At 42.2% G+C, this 23305-nt stretch overlaps 3 protein-coding genes across 7 annotated transcripts; 2 read left to right on the forward strand and 1 right to left on the reverse strand.

The window, feature by feature from the left end:
• The first annotated feature begins 14 nt into the window (after positions 1-14).
• Positions 15-10022, forward strand: chrng (cholinergic receptor, nicotinic, gamma). 4 transcript variants are annotated; one of them, XM_035420818.1, is made up of 12 exons: positions 15-71; positions 4461-4600; positions 5011-5055; positions 5472-5584; positions 5955-6110; positions 6293-6393; positions 6948-7148; positions 7528-7642; positions 7817-7931; positions 8127-8328; positions 8665-8798; positions 8916-10022. In XM_035420818.1, the coding sequence occupies exons 1-12, from the start codon at positions 65-67 to the stop codon at positions 9081-9083; spliced, it is 1497 nt and encodes a 498-aa protein (XP_035276709.1). In that variant the 5' UTR covers positions 15-64; the 3' UTR covers positions 9084-10022. The 4 variants fall into 4 exon arrangements, with proteins under 4 accessions (XP_035276709.1, XP_035276710.1, XP_035276708.1 ...); XM_035420819.1 differs by lacking the exon at positions 15-71 and adding an exon at positions 267-494; XM_035420817.1 differs by lacking the exon at positions 15-71 and adding an exon at positions 2661-2999.
• A 557-nt stretch (positions 10023-10579) lies between these two features.
• On the forward strand, positions 10580-17508 carry LOC118230729 (phospholipid scramblase family member 5). Its single transcript, XM_035424000.1, has 8 exons — positions 10580-10928; positions 12350-12710; positions 13150-13224; positions 13591-13783; positions 14622-14733; positions 15172-15271; positions 15360-15418; positions 15653-17508. The coding sequence occupies exons 2-8, from the start codon at positions 12353-12355 to the stop codon at positions 15677-15679; spliced, it is 924 nt and encodes a 307-aa protein (XP_035279891.1). The 5' UTR covers positions 10580-10928; positions 12350-12352; the 3' UTR covers positions 15680-17508.
• Positions 17283-23106, reverse strand: eif4e2 (eukaryotic translation initiation factor 4E family member 2). Of its 2 annotated transcripts, none has more exons than XM_035424002.1 (8): positions 22980-23106; positions 21396-21507; positions 20797-20931; positions 20242-20346; positions 19822-19974; positions 19235-19371; positions 18651-18727; positions 17283-18499 (listed from the first exon to the last, which is right to left on the reverse strand). In XM_035424002.1, the coding sequence occupies exons 1-7, from the start codon at positions 22997-22999 to the stop codon at positions 18679-18681; spliced, it is 711 nt and encodes a 236-aa protein (XP_035279893.1). In that variant the 5' UTR covers positions 23000-23106; the 3' UTR covers positions 17283-18499; positions 18651-18678. The 2 variants fall into 2 exon arrangements, with proteins under 2 accessions (XP_035279893.1, XP_035279892.1); XM_035424001.1 differs by lacking the exon at positions 22980-23106 and adding an exon at positions 22564-22770.
• Between the last annotated feature and the right edge of the window lie 199 nt (positions 23107-23305).

Genomic DNA, 23305 nt, shown 5'->3' on the forward strand with positions numbered 1-23305 from the left:
AGAACGTCTTTTATGAAAAATGTGTTACGCCGTAACAAAGTGAATACCACTGCCGAGTACAAAAATGCTAAGTAAGCAGGTCGTTCGTGAACTTAATCGATTTCTAGTAAACTGGCTGGGGAGCTACAGCTACTACATAAATATATATTACGACAGCTTATTTTTGTAGCCTATCAACATCTCTCCAGCCGTCAGTTCACAAGAAATAATTCTACAAAAGCCCAGAGAACTAATATCCGATACGGTTGTCAAGTTCGAATTCCTTTGACCTTTCCCTTTCTCCCAGCTAAGAAGTCCAGATACAGCAAAACGAAAAGACAATCCGAACAGGGCCCGTTCTAGAACTAAAGTTAGCTTTGGGTTTCCTCGGTGTTGTCAACTGAAATGGATTAAAAGCGACGCAGATTTGGCTTGTTTTCTGCTGGACCTGGCTGTAGGCCTAAGAAGAGTAACGTTACTGGCCGTGTGAAGCTACAAACAAGGACTTTCACAAGGTTCTGAAATGTTCAAAGATAAAACAAAACACTGTTACGTTCAAAATAATGGAATTAATTAAGATATAATTTAATATACCTTCTTACTGTCACTCACAGTCGCTCATTTCATGGTAATGCTACCTATAGCTATCCACAGGCTAAGCCAGGCATTAGCTATTGTCATTTTTGTCATTATTCTGAATTTTTTTTAAAAAAGGAATTGAAAACATTAACGTTTGTAACATGTTTAACAGTGTTTTTCGCCTGTACCAGATACAGCAGGCTGTTTACTAACTTAGCTAGTTAAATTAGTCCGAACAATTATCATGCTAATATGGCACTAGTTAGCATTTACCTTGATAGCTAGCTGCTGTGGCTTTTCGGAGTGCTGCATTTTACAGAGGGACATTGTCCGTGGTAAAACATAGCACCGGGTGTTGAGGGTTTAAGTTGTCTGGCATTACCAGTTCAGTTATTTGAAATGTATATGCAGTCTTCCATTGCACTCATAAGCCTTTTAAATTTTTACTGCCTGTCAAGACATACATAGGCTTCTAAATCTATGTAGGCTATGCCTTTTGAAATTCCTCGCTGAAAAAATGTAGTGCCCACTAATGCAATTTACCACAAGAGGGAGCCCACGGCTCATTGTGTTCTTCAGCAGGCGCTGAAGTAGAAGATTAGTTTCATTCGTAATCAGGAAGATTCTGATAACCTAATAATATGGATTTATCTTCAGCTTTGTTTATTAGTGCAGCAGTGCTTAGTAGTGATTTTTCAGTTCATGCATTTATATAACGATGAAGGATGCAAGATAGATTATTTTACAATAGCTACTCTTTTGTGTGTTGGACACTAACTTCAACAGTGAATGTAGGAATCTAACAATCACTAGATCTAACCTGCAGGTGTATCCATCTAAAACGCTTATCACTGGGGTTGTGTCTCATCCTACCATCAGGAACTCTATCCCACATGTCCCATTGCTGACTGGGTGGAGATTTTATGATTCTCCTCACATCAACACACACGCACACACACACACAGCATCTCTGCTGCAGTCAGGAACCAGCAATATTCCTGCACCAGCTCAGTTGTACATTAGCACAGTTGTCAGTTGCTTTGACTGCAGTGTGAAAATAGAGGTGACTGGCTGCAAGTACCACAGAGAATTAGAGTTGTCTGCATTCTCTTGAATTAGCAGCACATGGATTTGTTAACTCATCTGGGAGTGATAAGCATGCAGTCTAGAAGAGATTTGACTGCAGAGAGAGCACGTGCCACTTATTGCCCACATGTTGAAGAGGTTTGGCTCTGGGCATTCTCATATTCTTAAGTTTTTTATCTGTTCTATGGACAAACTTGTAAGCTAATTTGGCTTTGTGTTCACCCATAGCATTCCCTGCCCAATAATAATAACATTTTTTTTTGATGGGGAAAAAATGTGAGAAACACTGCTGCTGTACTATATATACTATGGAACAAAATGTGAAGGCTGTTTAAGTTTCTTTAGATAAGATTCCTATAATGTAATGTAAACCATGACCTTATACCACTGAGTGTTATTCAGTTCACCTAAGTGCACTCATCTTTGTACCAAGTGAGGTAAAATGACTCAAGTGCTAACTGATTTCCTGTCTCTGTGTGATCCCTGTAGAGTTACCTGCCTCACATCCCCTTACTAAAAGGTCATCTCAAAATAAAAATGACAAAAATCACAGCGGAGAATATGCAATTCACACAAATATTTTGTGAATGATTGTGGCAAACAGTGTTTTTGTTGCTGTATCCCAGATGATGATTACTGGGAATGGAGCTTTTGTTACTATGCAAGTGAACGATTGTTGGGAATGGTGTTTTTGTCGCTATGCAAGTGAAAGATTGCTGGGGATGGTGTTTTGACTGTTGCATTTCCTCAAGTCTTCAGTGGCACAGAGGGAAATATTGTTTGGATAATTTGAGATGCAGCCGTTTTTAGCCGTGCTTCCTGTCACTGCGTGCAGTTCCCGCTCGCCTCCCTTGTGGTTCATTGATGACTGTTATAGATAGAAACAAATGGCAGGAGACCAGCTGTCCAGAGCCATCCGTCCGCCAACCATCCACATTGCGCCATCTGCAGTCGACAACAGAACGTAATATAATCTTTGTATTTTACTGGTCAGAATCTGAAGTTGTGGGAAACAGTTCAAAAATACTGTAACCCCCTGGGGTGTCTTCTCTGAGGATTTCATCTGTAGGACAGCTGACAATGCAAAGGAGGACAGTGGGGTTGGGCGCTAAAAGCTGCGGTCAGGTCACCCAAAAATAACATCTCAACCACAGGACAAAGGTCCCAATTCCCAGCTCAGCAACCCAACAATCACCAGCACATGCCCTGACAACCAGGTGCATACCCTCTCTATCAGACTGAGTCAGGGAGACTTCAGATCACTACATTTTCCGTTGGCCACGGAGAGATGGAGTTGGTCTCATCCCTCCCTTTAGCTCTCCTACTCCTTTCTTTTATCCTCCTCTTCAGCACAGGTAGACGTCTTTTACATCCTTTATTTCATTTGGTACTGAGTATTTCCATCCATAATTTTCCATTCATAATTATTCATAATTACTTGGTTATTTTCCCTGTTGTTTTATCCTAGTACGTGTGTGCATGTGTGTGTTCGTGCACACGTGTGTGTGTGTGTGTGTGCATGTGTGTATGCGTGCGTGTGTGTGTGTGTGTTTGGTGTATTTCTTAAACAAATCAAAAGCTACAAATGGAAAAAAGGATTTGATATTGAATGCTGAGAGATTGCAACTTATTCCTGGAGAATACAGTTGTCTGACTGTAGGTATGAGCTGTTGTTAAACTACTAAAAGGTTACTAATTCACCGTTTGTGAAACTGCTGAGGTGCCAGCACTGAGAAAACAGCATGGGCATTAGCTTCTTCTTTGTTATTTATTTCAGACTCTTTGTTTTCACCTCTTCCTGTCCTCTAGTTTCACCTTTGCCAACGTATGACAACCTATAGAAAGTGATGTTTGGTAGAATAGCTAAAAATGTGAGAACTATAGAAACAATATGAATACTTCACTATTCTTTTTATGAACCTCCCTGCTACCAAGAAACCACTTAAACTGTATGCCTTTGGTGAAATTAATTCTTCAATTAATTCATTAATTCTTTCAGTAACTATTCCTGGGGTATACTCTGCATATTGTAATAATGAACTATAGACAGAGTTATAAAGTCTATGCAGTAATTATATTCTTATACTAGTTATCTGTTTGTTTCACCAAATGGTATGTTTGTTGTTTTGTGAAGATCCTAGTTTGGTTGCTAAGAAATTAGTTGTTTGTTACAGTTGGTATGAGCTATCTGTCTCAGTTTGATCATTTTTTATGAAAGCTGATGACTACTTGCCAGACAATTTAATTTTAGTGCCCTGTGTCTGCGTTTGAACTGAGATTTTAAGGATAAGATGTTTTATATATTCCCATACATACTTGTTGCAAATTATTAGAAAATGTAAAACCAAGATCAATATTCATTTGGCATTTCAATCAAACCTCATTTATTATGAACGGGTGGATCAAAGACCATACACAGTGTGAACCTGGATAACACTAAAGTCAGAATCTACTGAAATACACACCTCTCTCAGTTGGTTTCCCTCTTGCTGCCTTATTATATTATTATATTATTATATTATTATATTAGTCCTTTCCTTTCGTTTACCTGGTTAACTTTCAATGTAATTTGTGCATTTCAACAAATTTTGCTTGACGTGACAAACCTGAACAGTGTGTTTTACAAGATGTATCACAATGGACAGGCAGCAGTCAATACAGTATTAAAATGTAATCACAATAATGCAATGCTGTCCAGACTGAACCTGGGAAGTGCTTAATAATATAATGAATTGCAACATGGAATCCAACAATTCTGTGTTTTGACAAAATGTGGAGCGTTAAAATGTGATAAATGTCTGGTGCCATTTTCTCAGGAGCTGAGGGTCTTAACCTGGAGGGGCCTTTGATGAAGGACCTGATGCGGGGTTATAACAAAAACATTCGTCCAGTGGAGTGGAACAAGAACATCATCCAAGTGGAGCTCAAGCTGACTCTTACCAACCTCATCTCTCTGGTGCGTACATGTACAGGCACAAAGGTGTGTGTTTGTGTGTGTGTGTGTATATGTATGTGTGTGTGTTTGTGTGTGTGTGTGTGTGTGTGTGTGTTTCAAGCACTACTCAACCTGTTGTTGAGGAATGGTTGCATCCACTCTGACCCGCCAAATCTTCACCATTACTCAGCATTTTAGCCTGCTCACAATATACTAGCACCCTCAAAAGTATTATTATTATTATTTTTAAATGGAAACAAAAAAGTCAAATGTGAAGTGAATGTCCAAAAATAATGAGTCTCTTTATGAAAGATTAGGGCCCAGTTAGGGTACTGCATTCAGATAATGGGAGGGGAATGCCTGAGCCTGTATATGTTTCATGATTTGTGGAGAGTATATGTCAATCTAACTCTTTCTGTCCTGATTTGCAGAACGAGCGAGAGGAGGCCCTCACTACCAGCGTGTGGGTTGAAATGGTAAAAACAGGGTGCAACAGAGAGTTATGATAGAGCTGAATGATGGGGCTGTGGGGGTGTCAGGACCTGGCGTTGGGTGGCTATGGTACACTTTTCTAGCGTCCTGGTGTTTAGAACAGCCCTTATAAGAAGTTGACTTCAATGAAACTTATTTGAATTAGTACATACTATAGAGTATGGCGAGTTAGGAGTATTGATGTGGAAACCAAATTTCAGTCTGAAGTAGAATAAAAGACACTGAAGGTAAAGTATAAATATTTTTTTTTTACTGGTCATTTAAACTATATTTTTGGAGCTCAAAACAGAATCAGACCTGAGAGCATGCACTTGCTTAGGTCCGCAGCTAAAAAAATTTCATAAAATTTCAAATGTAAAAATTCTCCAAAGTGAAAGTGAATGTGTTTTTTATTCGACAGCAATGGGATGACTACCGCCTGAAGTGGGATCACTTGCCAGAGTATCAGAATGTCACCCGCATGCGCGTTCCTTCCAAAAACATCTGGCTGCCGGACATTATCCTAGAAAACAAGTGAGTACAAACGCCATCACTGGCTATAGACCTACAGTAGCAGCTTCTCAATAAATCCCTGTGGTAGCCACAGCCTGCAAAAGCAACACATTTTCCAATATATGATCATTTGCATTTGACAGCTGCCATCACAGTGTCCTCAATTGACTGGGAGAAGGATTATTCATCTTGAATTATACCTCATCACTGTAACTTTGAGTTTACACATATTTTACCATATATATTGCTAATATAGGCAATATAATCATTCCACACATTTGCTACTCTGATTACGGGAAAATACATCAACATACTGACCATTTTTATTTCTAGTCAATGAGCTTATTTTTGCTTTTGATCATACCGTACATTCCACTCTTTGTGCCTGCAGTATGGATGGAAAATTTGAAATCGCTCTGTACGTCAATGCCCTCGTTGACCCCTCTGGCCACGTCTCCTGGTTGCCCCCGGCTATCTATCGGAGTGCCTGCTCCATTAAGGTCAACTACTTCCCCTTCGACTGGCAGAACTGCACGATGGTGTTTCGGTAAGGTCGCTTGCCTGGCCTGTCTGTTATCAGTTTCCTGCATGAAATAAGGTACAATTCAGCCATGCGTTATTTTAAATATTTGAATCGTGTGTTTTGCTGTCACACCAGTGCCACTGCTATGATGTGGTTTAACACGGTTTGTACTGATTCTTTTCTCATTTTATGATTCAATCTGGAAGCTCCCAGACCTACACCGCTAACGAAATCGAGCTACGTCTCATAACTGATGAAAAGGGTCAGATGGTGGAGTGGATTGAGATCGACCCAGAGGCGTTCACAGGTCAGACTCAGTATCTGAAGGCAGTGGAGAGCCTCCTGTCCTCAATGACTCCTGTTGCCATTTTGAGAAAACTGTATTCTTCAGTCAGAATGCCACAGTGCTTTATTGTGTTTTTATTACAAAACTGTATTGCATTGTAAATTTCATGAAGTATGAAGTATCATAATTAAATGTGTTCAATTAGCATTTAGGCACGTTATCAAGTGGGCTTTCAATTCAACAATCCTGCGGCAAAAATGAAACTAATGCTTCTCTCTGCCCTGGCCTCAAGGAGTGCTTAAAAAGAAATTCAGTAGCATACCTCCATTAAAAACAGTCCTGATGATGATTTCCTTTAGAATGACCCATGTCCTGCAGTTCACAACCTGGGATACAATTACAGTTTCTGTGACTTGATACCTTCTGAGGTATACTATTAATATCAGCTGGTAGCAGGTGTTCTATTATAATTGAATGCAGAATGACAGACTGTTGAGTGACATTAGGAAAGTTGCGTGCTTTGATACCAGCCCACAACAGCTTAAATAGTCTTTGTCTCCATTTCCCTTCAACAGAGAATGGTGAATGGGCCATCAAACACAGACCCGCCAAGAAGATAATAAACCATCGCTACAGCAGGGACGAGTTGGAATTCCAGGAGTTGGTGTTCTTCCTGATCATCCAGAGGAAGCCTCTGTTCTACGTGATCAACATCATCGTGCCCTCTGTGCTCATCTCCTCCCTGTGCCTGCTGGTCTACTACCTCCCTGCTAAAGGTTCACCCATCATCCTCTCTAATGAGCCTTATTGCAAATGAATGATTGAGATGAAACACATACCGATTATGTTCCGAACAGGCCATTCAGCCCATAATTTACCTATGTACAAGAGAATAGCGAGCACTGCATGAAGCCTGGACTTAAATGCCCCTGGGGCCTGTACCTCTCATACATGAGATGGCAAGCTGCTCCACACAATGACAACTGTGCTGAAAACTTCCTGGTGTTAACTCAGATTTAAGTTAGTTTTTAACTGTGCCACTGAATGCCCTTCAAAAGTGCCATGTTTGTGTAATATCATAGAGCTGAATCATATGTTCAAGGTCTTCTTGAACAGATATTTGCTCACATCTGTTTGTGATGTTGTTTTTATCAGCTGGTGGGCAAAAGTGTACCATGTCAATTTCCATACTCCTGGCGCACACTGTTTTCCTCTTCCTCATTGCCAAGAAAGTTCCGGAAACATCGCAAGCTACACCACTTATCGGAAAGTAAGATGTTACATCTCTTTTGTCGTGCATTTTGCTCTAAGAAGTTTTGTAGTTTCCCTCCCATACTGATTTTGATAGTAAAGTCAATGAAGTCTTGGAAGTGATTGCTGTTATTGCTGCAGATTAATACTGTGGATAGCTATCCTGATATTCTTGGTTTTATTTTGGCCCTAGGTACTTGATGTTTGTCATATCAGTGACCACCATGGTGGTGATGAATTCTGTAATTGTGTTGAATGTCTCTCTGCGAACTCCCAACACCCATCTAATGACAGACAAAGTCCGAAAGGTACAGTCAAAACCATCTTTAAAATATGAATGAAAAGCTCTTATGAAAGGAATTGCCACTGAGCAGTTCTGATTGGCTGGGAGATTTTCCTGTCATCCGGGAAAATCTCTTTAATTAAATGTAATGTAATTAAAAATGCTGCACACAGTCCTCCAGGAAGTGAGTTTGATGCCTCTGCTGTTCTCTACTCACCAGGTCTTCCTAAACGTCCTGCCGCAAATGCTCCAGATGCAGATGAGACCCTGGACCCCGGCAGAGCCCCCCTCGCGACGACGCAGCTCCCTGGGCCTCATCTCCAAGGCCAACGAGTGCTTCCTGAAGACGGCCCGCTCCGAGATCATGTTCAGCAAGCTCAGAGAGCGGGACGGGCTGATGAGGGTTGCGTTAGAGCAGATCCGTGAGTCTCGCTCTCTCTCAATTGATTGATATGAGTTTGTAGTAAAGGTTTGGTTAATCTCCATTCCAAAAACGGATCAGAATGCCAATTTAAAATTCACATCAAATGCGGAAAATCAAGCCTTTCTCACCTACCACACCTCCACTTTCCTGTCTCTCTGAAACTTCTCTGTTGCTGTGTTTATGATTGTCCTTCTTTCACTTGGGCTTAATCTAGTTCTAGGTGCTATGGAAGTAATGAAAGAGTTAGGATAGAACCTTTCCACGCAGGCCTGAGAAATCATCAAGATATTCAATGCAGATGCTGCTATGGTTGTGACTTTTTTCTAACCTTCAGAGAACGGTCTGCAGGGGGACACGGCGCAGGACGTGTGTGCCAGTCTTGCCCAGGCCTCTTCAGCAGTGAAGCAGTGCGTTGCTTCCTGCAAGCACATCACCGAGACCATCCAGCAGCAGAACCGCTTCCAGAGCGTGAGTTACGCTTCACCCGTTTCAGATTTAAGGCCAGGCGACTGTTTTGGGCTTTGTTTCAACAGTGAAAAACGTATCCATGTGCACGAAAGACTGAAGGTTTTTTTTTGTTCACAGGAGAACGAAGAGTGGTTCTTGGTGGCGCGGGTAATAGACCGGGTCTGCTTCTTTGCCATGGCACTCCTGTTCATCATGGGCACGATTGGTATCTTCCTCATGGGTCACTTCAACCAGGCTCCTTCCATGCCATTTCCAGATGACCCAAAGACATACTTACCGAAGTAAAACCGCAGACTGCTTAGCAGAGGGACAGCTACCAGCTGAGAACAGGGCTCTGTGTCTGTGTTGCTGAGCTGGCTGTGGAAGCCTGCCTATGCTTCTTAATGGTATTCACAATGAGCCAGCAAATAAGGACAGATTTAATTATGGGGAAGACATCATTTTCAATGTTAAAAACATGAAGGTGTGAATGTGACCAATGCTTAGGATGTCTGTGTTTAAATTTACAGAGAGTTCCTTTTTTCTCATAGAAGGATGCTGGTACTGCTGTATTATTCCTTCCTATAGTATGATCACCCAAAAATATAAAAAAGTTTGGGAAGAAATTGAATGAAAAAGCTACAGTATGTAGCAACGTGGCAAGGTTAAAGAATCGGATTTGCAGAAGCAGAAGACTATAGGTTCATGTTCCAGGCAGGACACTATTGTTGTACCCTTGCAAGAGGTACCAAGAGTAAACATCCAGCTGCTTGAATGGATAAGATGTGAAATACATTGTCAGTGTTATTTTATAAATATCTGTCAGTGGCTTGGACTGGAGAAATATGATTCTCCAAAAACCTGAAAGCTTTGCAAATATAGTAAGGCTCATTCTGCATTTCTGGCTGTGATTTGTCAATGTTTATATTTTCACTGGGTTGTGCACAGCTTGAAATCATCAGTATAACGAGAGTGCTGTTATTAGCTAAATGTTCTTCGTAAAGGGAAATGAAATGCTAGATTTATCTCGAAGAACAGAGATGATTGTATGTTATTAAATGAAGTGACAAGAATGTTTGTTCCATCACTTTGTTTTGTGGTTGAGCAATCCTCGATCTCCCAGTCATACCAGCATGAAGAGAAGGCTATTTAACATCAATTAATGTTATTGTAAAAACAGTGTTTCTCTCACAATAAACCAATACAAAAAACAGAATGACGTAAAGTGTGTTGCCCATACACTTGTATAGCAAATGGCGTTTTGATGAGAGAGAACTGCTGCTGTTTTCTATCAGTGCCAAACAGCCCTTGTTTGCCTGGCCCCCTGCTGAGTTCACAGCTGCTATTGGCTAAGCAAATATTGCCTGCTCCTGTCAGAGCAAGGCCAGTGTCTACACCCAGATATGTGGGAAATGGCTTCAAGAAAACAACTATTTAAGCAGCGCTTTTACATTTTGAAGACTGAAAATAATTGATACATTTGAAAAATGAAACTGGGTGGCAGTGTAGCATAATTGTTAAGGAACTGGGCTCGTAACCTGAAGGGTGTAGGCTTGTGTTCCATGTAGGATACTGCCATTGTATTTTTGAGAAAGATGCTTAACCTGAATTGCTTCAGTATATATTGTATAAATTCATAATATGTAAAAAAAAAAAAAAAAACACACACACAAAAACTACGTAAGTGTAAGTTTCTCTGGATAATGTATGGAAAATGCTGTTCGTATGACATATATTTGTAAGATGTACATACGTACGCTTTGTTCCAAACTTTCAGTCAGGATTACAGCAATAACTACATCCAAACACAGAAGGAAGGGGGCTGTTGTGGTGGCTCCTTCACCAGCTCTCCTCGAGGAGACTCAATTTTACGGATGACTGAGGCCAGTCTTTCCTGACAATGGGAAGGTCCGGCTTGTTGGGATGGCAACCAAGGGGGAGGGCCGAAGCCAACGACAGCAGGAGAGAGGCGATTACCCCTGAAGAGGATGTGAGGGAGGATGCTGCTGTCCTCTACTCACCCTCGTCTAAAAGACCCTCAGCACTTCCAGCAAGCACCCCGCTTCCCAAAGTCCCAAAGTCCTTCTGTGTCACAGATTTCAACTATTTTGGCATACAAATCTGAAGATACCAAGGAGGGCATCTGTACCGGTAAGAACTCAAACACAACCAAATAGTAATTTGCATAGTACCACAAGACTGTGGTGGAATATGTGGCTTCTTGACTTCTCGAGTGTGTTTGTCTGTTCATTGTGTACACTTGAAAGGAACTGAACAATCACTTGTTGACCTTTTGCCTACTCTGTAGTTCAGGTATACAATCTTATGGGACTGAGGGGAAATTCCAGATTCCGCTTTACACATCATTCTCACAAAATGATAAAATACGACATCAAATTTCCGTTCACAGTCCAGCTAAGTTTACTTTATCTTACGCCTAATGTTTCCCAAAACCGCTCGTCACTCCTTTTCACCTTTTGTCTCCATATAATTTGACTTTTTAAAAATTGTACAACTTGTTTTCTTCAGAGCTCTACGAAAAGACTTAGCCAGATGCTGTGTTTCAGGGACTGAAGTGAAAGCTGTGGAAATGGAGGAGCTGAAGTAACTGGACCTCTTGCGATGCACAATTCCTTATATACAGCAGCGATGCCCAATGGACAGCTGCTGTTTAGTTTTACTAATAGCTATTGACTGGTGATTGTTACACTTTGTGATGCGGTGTGTTCCAAAACGGTCAGGTTGCCTTTTAGATAGCTGCGTGCCAGGGGCTGTAATGCGCTTGATTATTTTTTCTTTGTACTTCGGTCAATGGCCTCGCAGTCTCTGCGGGTTAGAATCTAGCTCCTGTGCAGCCTTAGCAGGGGTGCTTTTATGTTCGGTCGTTAGCGGTGTGAATACGATGACACGGAGGGGCCGTGACCTGAATGAGAACCGCGCTGCCACAGGCCGATTGTCTGGGTCCCCCTGCGCCCAACGACAGTCACAATTGTTGCAGTGCCAAGGGGCCGCCAGTGAAGAAAAAAACCTCTGCTTTGGACATGGCTGAAAAGGAGCTATGGGTCCCGTTAAACTGCACAATGCCAGCGCCTTTTAAACACTAAGCATGTTCCTCCCAGCAAGGGGCTATGCTGGGGGAAAGCTTTCTGGTCCACCTCTCTTCTCTAAACTCAGAGAGAAGCAAAATATCACTTTCAGCATTTCGACAGCTTGAACAATACTTGAAGCAGGATTTGTTACCTTTGAAATGCTGTTTACAAGTCAAGTATAAGTTGAGTGTAAGCATTCTATGTAAGATCTTTAGTTTCTACATTTTTATCAAGGCTTGGTTTTTCTAGTCTACCTTGAATGAATTATAATGCATGAATAATGTACATAGTCCAAAGCCTGAACTATGCCTTTTCAAACCAATGTAAACCAATTTCCTGTCATACTGCCACTCTTTCCCGCTTCCTATTTCAAGCCTTGTTTCTCCATTTCCTGCTATCCCATAACAATTCCCCGCTACCTATCGTAAGCCGTGACTCTCCAGTTCCTGTCATAACCTCACCTTTTTTTGTTCCCTGTTTCAGAGCATGTCAGCAGTGACGGTTCAGCCCCTCCCATTCGGTCGCCTGGAGAGGGAGAAACACATCGAGACGCTTTTCCGAGCCTTCCAGCGCAGACTGAGGTGGTCCGCGGATCCGGAGGTACCTATGGCGTCCCACTCTCTGGGGGGTCCCGTTTCCCCTCAGCTCCCCAGTCCAGATGTGCCTGGGCTGAGGCAGGAGAGGGAAGAGGAGGGCCATATGGACATTGGGAGAGGAGCCGTAGGGGTGGAGATGGATATCCGGACCGATGGGAACCACCACACCGGCACAGAAAAAGCTGAAGGCCTGGCTCTGCTGGACTCCATCAACCAGCTGCGCATCACTGCCAAACCTGAGCTGCAAGGTTAGAGGTTATTCATCACACATCTCTCTGCATGTACTAAAAAGACTGGACTTAAAATGTCCACTTAAATGCTCACTACTGTGATTTTTAGTTGTGTGTTGAAAACATTAGATTGAGAAAGTACTATGCTGTCTCTACCAGAGACCTTGATGTCATCATGTACACCATAGAGAGTGTGTGTGTGCCTGCCAATCAATCAATCAATCAAAATTTATTTCTATAGCACATTTCATACACCAAGGGAGGTCTTGAGCAGGCAGTTCCATATAGTAGTCCATAATTTACTATAGCATCACTTATGCACTCCCAAATTGAGAGAAGATGGTATAGTGATGGGACATTTAACATGGCTGAGAATTAAAATATGTGGGAAGTGAGGAAGAGAAACACATTACAAATGGAAAAGCACTGCCCACCTGTTGCTCGATTCATTTTGCAGGTCCACACTGTGTTCCACGCCGGACATACAGCATTGCCTCAGGAACCAGAGACCAGCTCTACATAGCTGTTGAAGGTAGTTCCCACCTACCTGTGTTCAGGGGGCAAATCTCACCAGATAAGTCATAAATGGTTGAGTCTTTTGGCTTTGTCACAGAAGGATATAGTTTCAAGTCCAAGAGAATTGATTATTTTGTTGTAGAAATAATAGTAGAGAGCTACAAATTATATTTAAATATAATTTTATTATTGGATTTTGAACAGAATCTGTGATACTAGTTGTACAAATCATTTTTATATCTGTTCGATTTAGCTCTGTGGCAATCTGTACACGTGTAATACAAAAATAAACCTTCAAAATTTGTCTTTTAAGCAAGTACACATTAATGCTTTTATTTTAGATGAAAGGCAATGTTTGACTGTGCTCCACTGCCCTCCTCAGAAAGCTCCTGCCTGTGTCTGCAGTGCTGTGGTCCAGCACGTGCCTGCTCCTTGCAGGGTTTCGACCGGCAGGCCCAGCAGGTCTTCCTGTTCGAGAGGCCCCTCAGGGCAGACGCGTGCTGTCTGGGCTGCTGCCTGATGGAAATGAGGGCCTTTAATGCCGACCACCAGCTGATTGGAACTGTGCACCAGAGGTATGTGGACTGTTGCAGAATCTTGAATGGAAAGTGCCACTCCCTAAACACACACACACACACACACACAGACTGCTTGTCAATGCTAAATTTAGACAGGGTCAGATACAGTGCACAGCTGTCTGTATGGAACTTAATGAACTTGGGCAGGAATGCAGGCCTGTAGATTTAGACTGAGAAAGAAGGCTTAGCCTCTTGTACTCCTTCCCAAGTAATTATATAATCTGTTTCATTCCATTTATAATAATTTTCATAATCTCTGACAGAATCGTTTTATTTCAAATACCTCCTATTTACCCCCTTTCAACTGATCCCACAGGTCTACCTGTATTCCTTTCACCGTCATTCACACGTCTAACTATGCATTTCTCCCTCATTCACAGATCTAATGGTTAAGTTCTCCCTCATTCACAGGTCTAACTGTATTTAGTTCTCCTTCATTCACAGGTCTAACTGTATTAAATTCTACCTCGTTCAGTCAAATTCTCTCAAAACCCATTTCTTTAGACTGAATCTTAATTCTGCTTACATTGGCACCCCCTAACATTCATGCTATTTGATCTTAAGGCTAGTCATGGATTTAACTTGAATGCATTCAGGTATTTTGGTTATTTACTTGCATTGTTTATTTGAATTAGTGCTTTAGCGGTGTTACATACAGTATATACTTGCTGGTCTAGAAGTGTTGTCTGCCAGGTCTGGAACTACTGTTCACATAAATAATAATAATGTGAATTCACTAATGATGTCCTATACTGTAAATCACTCTGGATAAGAGCGTGTTAAATGAATGTAAAAACTGGGACTTCAGCAAATGGCTTGTTGTTAATGTTGGCAGATGGAGCATGTTCACCCCCCTCTTTGAGATCTGTGACTCTGATGGGACAGCCACAATCAGAATCCAGGGGTCCTGTTGTCCCTGTCGCTGCTATTCTAACCAGGAGTTTCAGGTGGGGTGGCACATGCCACAAAATGGCTGCACCTTATCTTGGGCATCTTTGTCTTATTAAGCTAGAAACACATCTTCAGTCCTTATCTCTGGAAGTGGTTACACATTCTATGTCCATTGATACACTTAGGATTGGTATAAATTAGAAGAGTTTATGATAACATGTATGATGCTTTCCCAGGTTTTAAACCCACATACCCTCTGATCTTACATCTCATTTTCTTGTCTTTCAAGTCCTGTAATTGGTTAAAATTTTTGCTACAGGTGCACGTTGCTCATAAATACAAAACACTTGAGATTTCAAAACAATAAAGTAGTTGTCATTACTTGTGTTTTATGAATCAAGTGCCTTTGTTGATACTGTTGCCTTTGAATTCAACTGAATTGTTAATTTTAAGTCAAACTTCAAATGCCATACTTTTCTTCGTAAACTGACCAGGTGGTTTCAACCATTGGAGAGAGACTGGGACGAATATGGAAGAAGTGGCCTGGATTCAATGAAGAATGCAACATGGACCATGAGTTTTTTGGATTAGATGGTGAGTTTGTAATTTTTTTACTTGGGAGGGTGGGAGTGTGATATCCCAGCATGCTTCACTCTCTGAGCTCCTGTCCTTCTCTCAACAGTCCCTCAGGAAATGAGCACAAAAACAAAAGTTCTTCTGCTGGCTGCCACTTTCTTGCTGGTAAGTACATTAATACTTGACACAACGGGTTAGTAAATTCGGAGAAAGATTGTGTATACTCCCACTTGGATTAGAACAAGATACAGCAAAGGAAACAAAACTGGCTGTTACTTTACAGTACACTTGAATATGTCTTAAATGTGAAGACATGTGAACTGAAGCCATCCGAGAGTTGTTCTTGAGTTTCAGAACTTTATTTAAAAAACCATTTATATTTATCCCCTTTCCGTGAAGAATCACATGTTCTTTGAGATGAGTTAACCTGGTCAGAAATGGGCCCTGAGACGAGTCACCCATCAGAGAGAGAGATGGGAGGCCATCAGCTCTGGTGAGACTGGAGAAAGTCAGAAGTCCGTCACGCCCGCAGTCGATGCCATAGTCAGACGCAGTGGAAAACAATGATCGGGATGCAACCCACCTCTGGCACTACCACTGCTGCTATAGAGCCACGTCAGGAGCCCAGCTTCCTGGACCAAATGAAGAAAACAAGATGCATGATGCTTCCATCTATCATTTACCCATTTAAATACTTTCATCTTTTTCTACCTCTCCAAAATTAGTAAATGCATTTTTCTAAGACTTTTCTACATAAAATGATATCAGCTCACCTTGGAAATACCTACACCTTTTAAATAATCATTTAACTTTTCCCAATATTGTCCAGGCATTACATGTAGCTTCTTTCAGCTTTTAGTGTGTTTTCCAGAAGGATATGCTGACATATACAATTTAACCCTATTCCAACTACTCACTGCCTGTATTCTTGGTGTGTATGTAGGATGGTTTTATTTCTGCAGCTGTAGAATTGTAGTACAACGCTGTCACTTTGAAGATGTGTCCAAGTGACTAGGATCACAATGGGAAAGAACTCTGGACAATGGAACATTAATGAACTGAGTGCACAGCAACCAAGCCTTTGAAGGTCAACCCACTGGAAAAGTTTCTGGCCAATCATTTTGCCACTCATACTGCATGTGGCTCAGGATTTGTCCATCACTGGCATGCCAGCTTCCTCCTTCCAGCTGGAAGATTGCTTTCTTCCCATTACAATGTCTTTGGCAGTTTTTTAATGAGTCACCCTCTTGCCACCAATTGTAATTCACTTGTTGTCACCCACCCTTACTGACTACTGTATCAGTAACTAGTTTAAATGTTAAGTATTCAAGTTGCTCTTAATTTAAATGCTTTAAAATACTACCAGTAAATGTCAAATTAATTTTTAGTACACTGCTGTTCCGATTACATTTTATGTTGCAACAATTGTTCCTATGATACTTTACTGCCAATGTAAGAGACTTCTAAAACAAGCATGGATGTTTGGTTTATGTTGTTAGCTTGCCAAAAAATTTTTTCTGCAGTTTTTTAGCAGGCCAATACTGGCAGAACCCCACTGGTCAACCACTGACACAATGTTGTGCTGACAGGCCAGTCAATCTGCTATGGCTCTGTACACAATTCAGCTAGCAACAGCTGTTTGATGAGGGTCCCTTGTAGGCTGCCCATTATCAGTGTTCCAATTATTTTGCCAACATAAACAGAAAAAGTGTTTCCTTGTCCGTTGTTATTCTCTACCTGTTTATCAAACCAAGAAAGAATTTTGAGATCTTCACAAACTTTCAACACTCACACAGCTGTCACTTTTTGTCAATATATTGATATTGGTATTTTAAGCACAATGGTTTGAAAGCATTAAAAAAATAAAAGCGCTCTTCAACACTTTCTATGGGCTGTGTTTTAACACTGCTACAAAAAAGCAGCTATGATACCGGTCATAATACTTTTTAGTACACTATAGATTTTTTTTTTAACGGAGTGACATTTCATGTAAACATTGGTAACATCACAGAGTAGGACACTACAGAAATTCAATAGCAGCAGATGCATAATTGACATTTATTGCTATAATCAACCAGGTGAAATCAGGCAACACAATTCTCCTTTAGAATGACAGAGCTTCCTGCAAAACAGCACCACCCACTGAAACCCAGGCAGTAGCAAGGGGGTAATTAATAGATAGTGCTCCTATCACTGATCCCGGATTGGATCTGCAAAATGGCGAACGGTTAAGATTAGGGGTGAATTAGCTGATCCTGGATCAGTGTTTGAGGGCTGGGCACTATCCAGCTATAGCACAATAACATGGCAGCACATCTCTCTGCATCTTAAGAGATGTCGCTGCCATTAAGTTTTCACGTTGGAAATCTAAATATCGTTTGATGTAAAAATAAAAGTAACCAAAAAGAACAAAAGCCTTCAGCGTTTTAAATTTGGAGACGGACTGAAGTCCAGGCACAGTGATATAGGCAGCTCGGCAGTCTATTTGAAAGAGACGCTCCGGGTGACACAACCGCCACCGTTCAGGATGGTCGTCCTTTGGGCGCGTTTCCACTTCCAGGTCAAAGGTACGGATCAAGACAAAATCCTCCAGTGATCCCTCTAGAGTGTCCACTTAGAAATCGCTTTTAAAAAATAACACTAATACTGTAATTAAAATACTGCACTACAGTAAAACAGTCTCCAGGCCTGTCCATTTGTTTATTAAAATAATAACTGTATAGTTATGGGAACCTTTTTGGCTGTATAGTGCACCATAACAATACTAATATGAGGAGCTGTAAAATGCACATGTAATATGACAATACACATTACTCGTTTAAGTTGGGGTTTTGGTTAGTTATTTTTTGTGTTTTTCTTGAAGGCTCTTAAACAGTTATTGCCCATATCACAGCAGCTGAGAATTTTACTACGCAGGCTCCCTTATGGACCAGAGAAAGAGAGAGAGAGAGAGGTCATTATCTTCCATCTTCAGCTCGGTCATCTTGTTGGATGTCTTGTGTTTACGGGGTGATGGCCGCAGTAAGGACAGCCTTGTTTTCTACTGACAATTTCGCTCCTCGTTTAGCTGGCCCTTGGCATGGCTCACGTATTTATGAACAATGTTAAAAGAAATGATTCCACAAGCCGTCAGAAAGCATTGTCTCCCTGCTCTGTCTCCCGTTCTCCCTCTCTCTTTTGAAACAGTGATTCGCGGACATTCTCCTCTGGACAATCCTCTTCACCCACAAGACCACAAACACAAATCTGGTTCAGGGAAAGGCAGAAAGACAACACACTCAAAAAAAAGCAAATGGCAGACAAACACTACTGGTGAACTCATGCACTTACGAAAAATGCATCAACGTGTATAAGTGACCTCAAGGCTAGTGATAATAGGTCTAAACGAGAGACCTACCCTTGGCAGACGCCCAACGGACCTGGAGTTAACGCCCCCCACTGGCATTCACCAAGCCATGGAAATCCTCCCAGGCCCTGACCAATCAGAAACAAGGAGAGAGTCTAAGGAACAACATCAGTGGACTGGTAACTGACTTCCCACATCTAATAATCCTGCTGTTGTGAGTGTGTGTGTGTGTGTGTGTGTGTGTGAAAGGAGGATAGCAAAACAGAGAGACCATATACATTTATCTGTACGTTTGTGTTCGGCTGGTTGTTCACATGTAGCATATGTGGGTGTTCTGTTTGTTGGGTGTACGTGTGGGACAATGTGTGTATGTGTGGGACAGCTGCGTGTGTGTGAGCAGATGTACATGCGGCATATGTAAGTGTACAACTATTTACAAGAACCCGTGTATGTGTGTGTGTGTGTGTGTGTTTGTGTGTATGTGAGAGCAAGAGAGAGTATGTATGCTTGTGTACATGCAGTATACATGTACATGTGTGTGTTTGTGTGTGTGAGAGAGAAAGAGTGAGGGAGAGAGAGCATGTGTGCTCATGTACATGCAGTATACATGTGCATGTGTGTGGGTGTTAGCATACTTTATGCTGTCAGTATGCGTTTTGTACTCCATGATGGTGTTGGGCGGGAGGTTGAGGACTCTCCTCAGCGTGTCTCTGATACGGGCGGTGGTAGCCTGGTCGCTGGCAGTTTTGTTCCAGATGGAGATGATATCTTCCTGAAACACAAAAAATAACCATGGACCTGAAAACTCCAGTCTCAAATGAACTTTCTGTGTTCTGGACAACTCAGGAAAAGCAACTTAAGCCTACAGGAGCCCATTTGAGATTCAAACCCACAGCCTTATGATCCAGCATACAGACCAGTGCTACCTTTCTTTGCTGCCACTTAGCTGATGTCCTTAACGTACGCAGCTGTAGAGAGTGCACTCACCATCATCAAGGAGGCTTTGAGAGGAAGCAGTACTGAAACATTCCATAAGTGGCTTTGTGAATTGACTGGGGTGGGGTCTACAGAACAAGACAATCACATCAAATTGGCTTTAATCAGAACTGAAGAGAACTCTATCTCTGCCTGTCCTGCCTTTGCCATCTGGCCTGTCTGCTCTATGCTGACCAATGGGGCATCGTGGGGGAGTGGGAGTGAGCGCCACACGTGTGGGCGTTACCTGGAAACGCACGGAGACCACGGCACCGCAGATCTCTTCCCCCACCATGAACTGCTCTCCCAGCATGGCCAGGATCAGGTTCTCCCAGCAGCGGGATGCCAGGCCCTTCCGCAGGCGAATGATCCACTTCCCCCCACTCTTGTTGGCATCGTCCTGGCAGAGAGGGAGAAGAACAGACGGCTAATGCCACTGGAGAAAACAGGGCTCTTAACCCTTTACGGTATAAGATCACAAATATGTGATTAGAATGTTCTTAAGTGAACATTCTATTGTTGATGTAACAATCACTACTGGCAACTGAAAGCAAAGGAGTTCTAGAACACTTACATGGAATTTTGAAAACGAACCTACTCTCCAAAGGGTCAAAAGCTTTGCTGATGACAACTAGCTAAACAAAACTCCCAAAACTGCCAAACTCACCTCCCACATGGGTTTGATGCCCTCTTTGAAGAGGTGGAAGTCGCTGTGGCCCGTAAGGTCACCAGGTCGGGTCATGTGACTGTAAAAGCGCCAGAATTGCTCCACCTGGTGGAAAGAAACAGCTGTTGTGCCACATGTTTGAAAAGGGCAAACCTGATGCAGGGGGAATTTAGTGAACAATTAAAACAAAAGGAGTGCAACTGTAAAATCTTCCACGTCGCAAAACGGTGCCACCCAGTGGTGAAAAATAGTACCGGCTGAGAGAGTGATTTCGGCTATTACAGTACAATTACTTCATTATTTAAAGTATTTACTCATTAATTCATTATTACATTATTGCCTTTATATATAGTTATTCAGTCCAGGTTTGGACATATTTAAGGCATGCACAGTCATAATCATAATAATTAAAAACACGTCATGTGAGGATGATGCAGAACACTTGGGGTTTTAAAAACAAAAACTGAGGTCATTACTGCCACCTCATGCACAATGACCTTGGGCAAATAGAAGATACTTCTTCTTCTCATATTATTATTATTGTGAATGACTCACAGAGGCAAAACTCCCGATCTGTTTGATGTTCTGTTCATAGCTCTGAGAGCTGGCAGGGCGACCTGGGGTTCGGCGCGAGTACCAGAAGGTATAGTTATACTGCAGGGGGTGCTCCCCTGCACCAGGCACAGCTGTCTACAGAGAGAGAGAGAGAGAGAGAGAGAGAAGCTGTCAGTCCACTGCTGCTGCCACCAAACAGGTCTAAACCAGTCCAGCAGGGTCATAAGTGCACCAATTCCATGCAAAGCTGATAGTGTGCACTGCTAGTGCACTCACTGGCTTCTGCACTAACCATGCACTTCTCGTTACACAAAGCTGTCTAAAAGTGTGAATTAGTTACCATGCGCATCTCCAGAAATAACTGGATGCTGTCATTCCTGCTAGTCAAGTCCACGCTTTACATAGAAACTGGTTGAGGCGCGCGCACTCCCGCATGCCTGCGCGCGCCCACGCAATCACATGCATGTCCACACGCTCGCATACATTTCCATACACACGCATGCATGCACGCATGCGTACAGACACACACAGGCATGCACACACTCGCACTCTTCACTAACTTGCAAGCACGTACACACGGCCACACACACTTTCCGCACCTTCCTCTTATTCTGGTCCTTCTCTTCCTCCTCGTTTTTTTCCTTTTCACACTCTTTCGGTGAGCCGCTGTCCTCGTTCTGATCGTGGTCCCCGCTGTCGTCATCTTTCAGACTGCAGTAGAGAACAGTTCTCTTATCTCACTCGGGCACAGTCAGGTACACACATGCGTGCACGCTCATACACAGGCCGCACCTCCTTCAAAGACCATTTACATATCTCAGGTTCAGTCTCACAGTCTGCCACGTTCGGTTCCACAGAGAAATACATTCCTGCCACTAGTCTCCAAACGTTCACAGACAAATGTATTTACACAGTGACTCAAAATATTTCATTAAAATACATATCTGCTATGTCTTCCAATCTTGGAAATACATAAGAGTTAGGATCAGTGTTTTTAACTCTGCACGTTATGCACATTAAATGGGCAACAAATAACTAATGTAATGATTGTACTTTTTTTGGGGGGCAAAACATGGGGTCAGGAGCTCATTTTCCAAAGAGGGTCCGGGCCCACAGCTACCCTGTGCTGGTGGTACTGGAGGGTGTGCCAGTACTGCTCCACTTATAACTGCCCGGAAACACTCAATTAGTGTAGGTGATAATAATAATAATAATAATAATAATCTTTTACAGGTTAAAATAACGTTCAATGTCATATGCGAGCAGCTCACTATATGAACAGCACGTCTGTCTCTGTACATGTTATACTTTTATAACCAACGATAAATAATTATGTTTTTCTTATATAATAAAAAAAATATAAAATAAAAACCATGGGAGGTAATACTTGCATTGCTAGGCAGCTCGCGTAAAATCCTTAAGGTTAGCAAACACTTTTAACCATTGAAAGCTGCATGACTGGCTAGCATTGCACTACTTGCTGCTTAGTGCACCACGGGTACATTTTCCTATTAAAACTAGTTCATTAGCTTACAGCTGTTCATCAAGACACATGTTAATTGTAAAAAGCTTGCTATAAATATGTTTTTATGTTTTCTTACCTAGCTAACAAACTAGCTGTTAGCACTACAAACTTTAAAATGAAAGTGCTAACTAGTAAAGCTAGTTTGTGACTCGCATACGTCCAAGAGATCTTGCTTTTTCTGATAACATGCAAAACGCTTTCAATTGCTAATCACTTTTAAGTTGTCGTTATTTTACATTCACCACTGCTTGCCGTCAGTCGAAAGCCTTCCAATGCGGCCAGAGCAGAATGGAGTTTCCAGCCGGGTCCCAGCGCACCTGCCCCTGCCTTTCATCAACTTACAACCCGGGGATTCAGCTACGGCCTGACGGGCCTTACTCGTTCAAACACAAGCATTTCCCCCCAGATTAAGACAGCATTGCTAGAATGGACAATTGCCTGTCGTTTCGTGTTCACTCACGATGCAGGACACAGCAAGCGTGGGACACATGACAGGCACTCGTGTGTGACCTCTGCCTATGCAAGACTGGCGGAGACACGCCTCTTTCTTTACAACAAGAACAACGCAGACAGCAAGCTAACCACTACAACTAATCATTTGCGATCCGCGAGGAAAGCGAGTAATCTGCAGCTCTTCGAAACGAGTCTCTTTACTCACGCGTCAAATTTGTTGTTCATTATTTTCTATATGGGTGTCTGTCTCCGGAGTCTGACAACAGCCCCCTGAATTCCGCAGGAACAGCGGCGTGCACATAGGCGGGGGCGCGCATCGTGCAGAGTCAGCGTGCATCGGCTGCACATGCGTTGCACTTTGTTGAAATGTCTTTTCCATTTTGTTTCGCTGCCTTGCATTTTTCTCAAGCTTTAATTTCACAATTTCCCGCGCCTTCCGTATCATATATTATTAATAGCCGACATTCCGACGTGTAGTAGGTACAACGTTTCGCTCCTCGGCGTCATCTAGGCATATTTTGCTAACAAACT

Source organism: Anguilla anguilla, chromosome 6, assembly GCF_013347855.1.
Source record: "Anguilla anguilla isolate fAngAng1 chromosome 6, fAngAng1.pri, whole genome shotgun sequence".
NCBI lineage: Eukaryota > Metazoa > Chordata > Actinopteri > Anguilliformes > Anguillidae > Anguilla > Anguilla anguilla.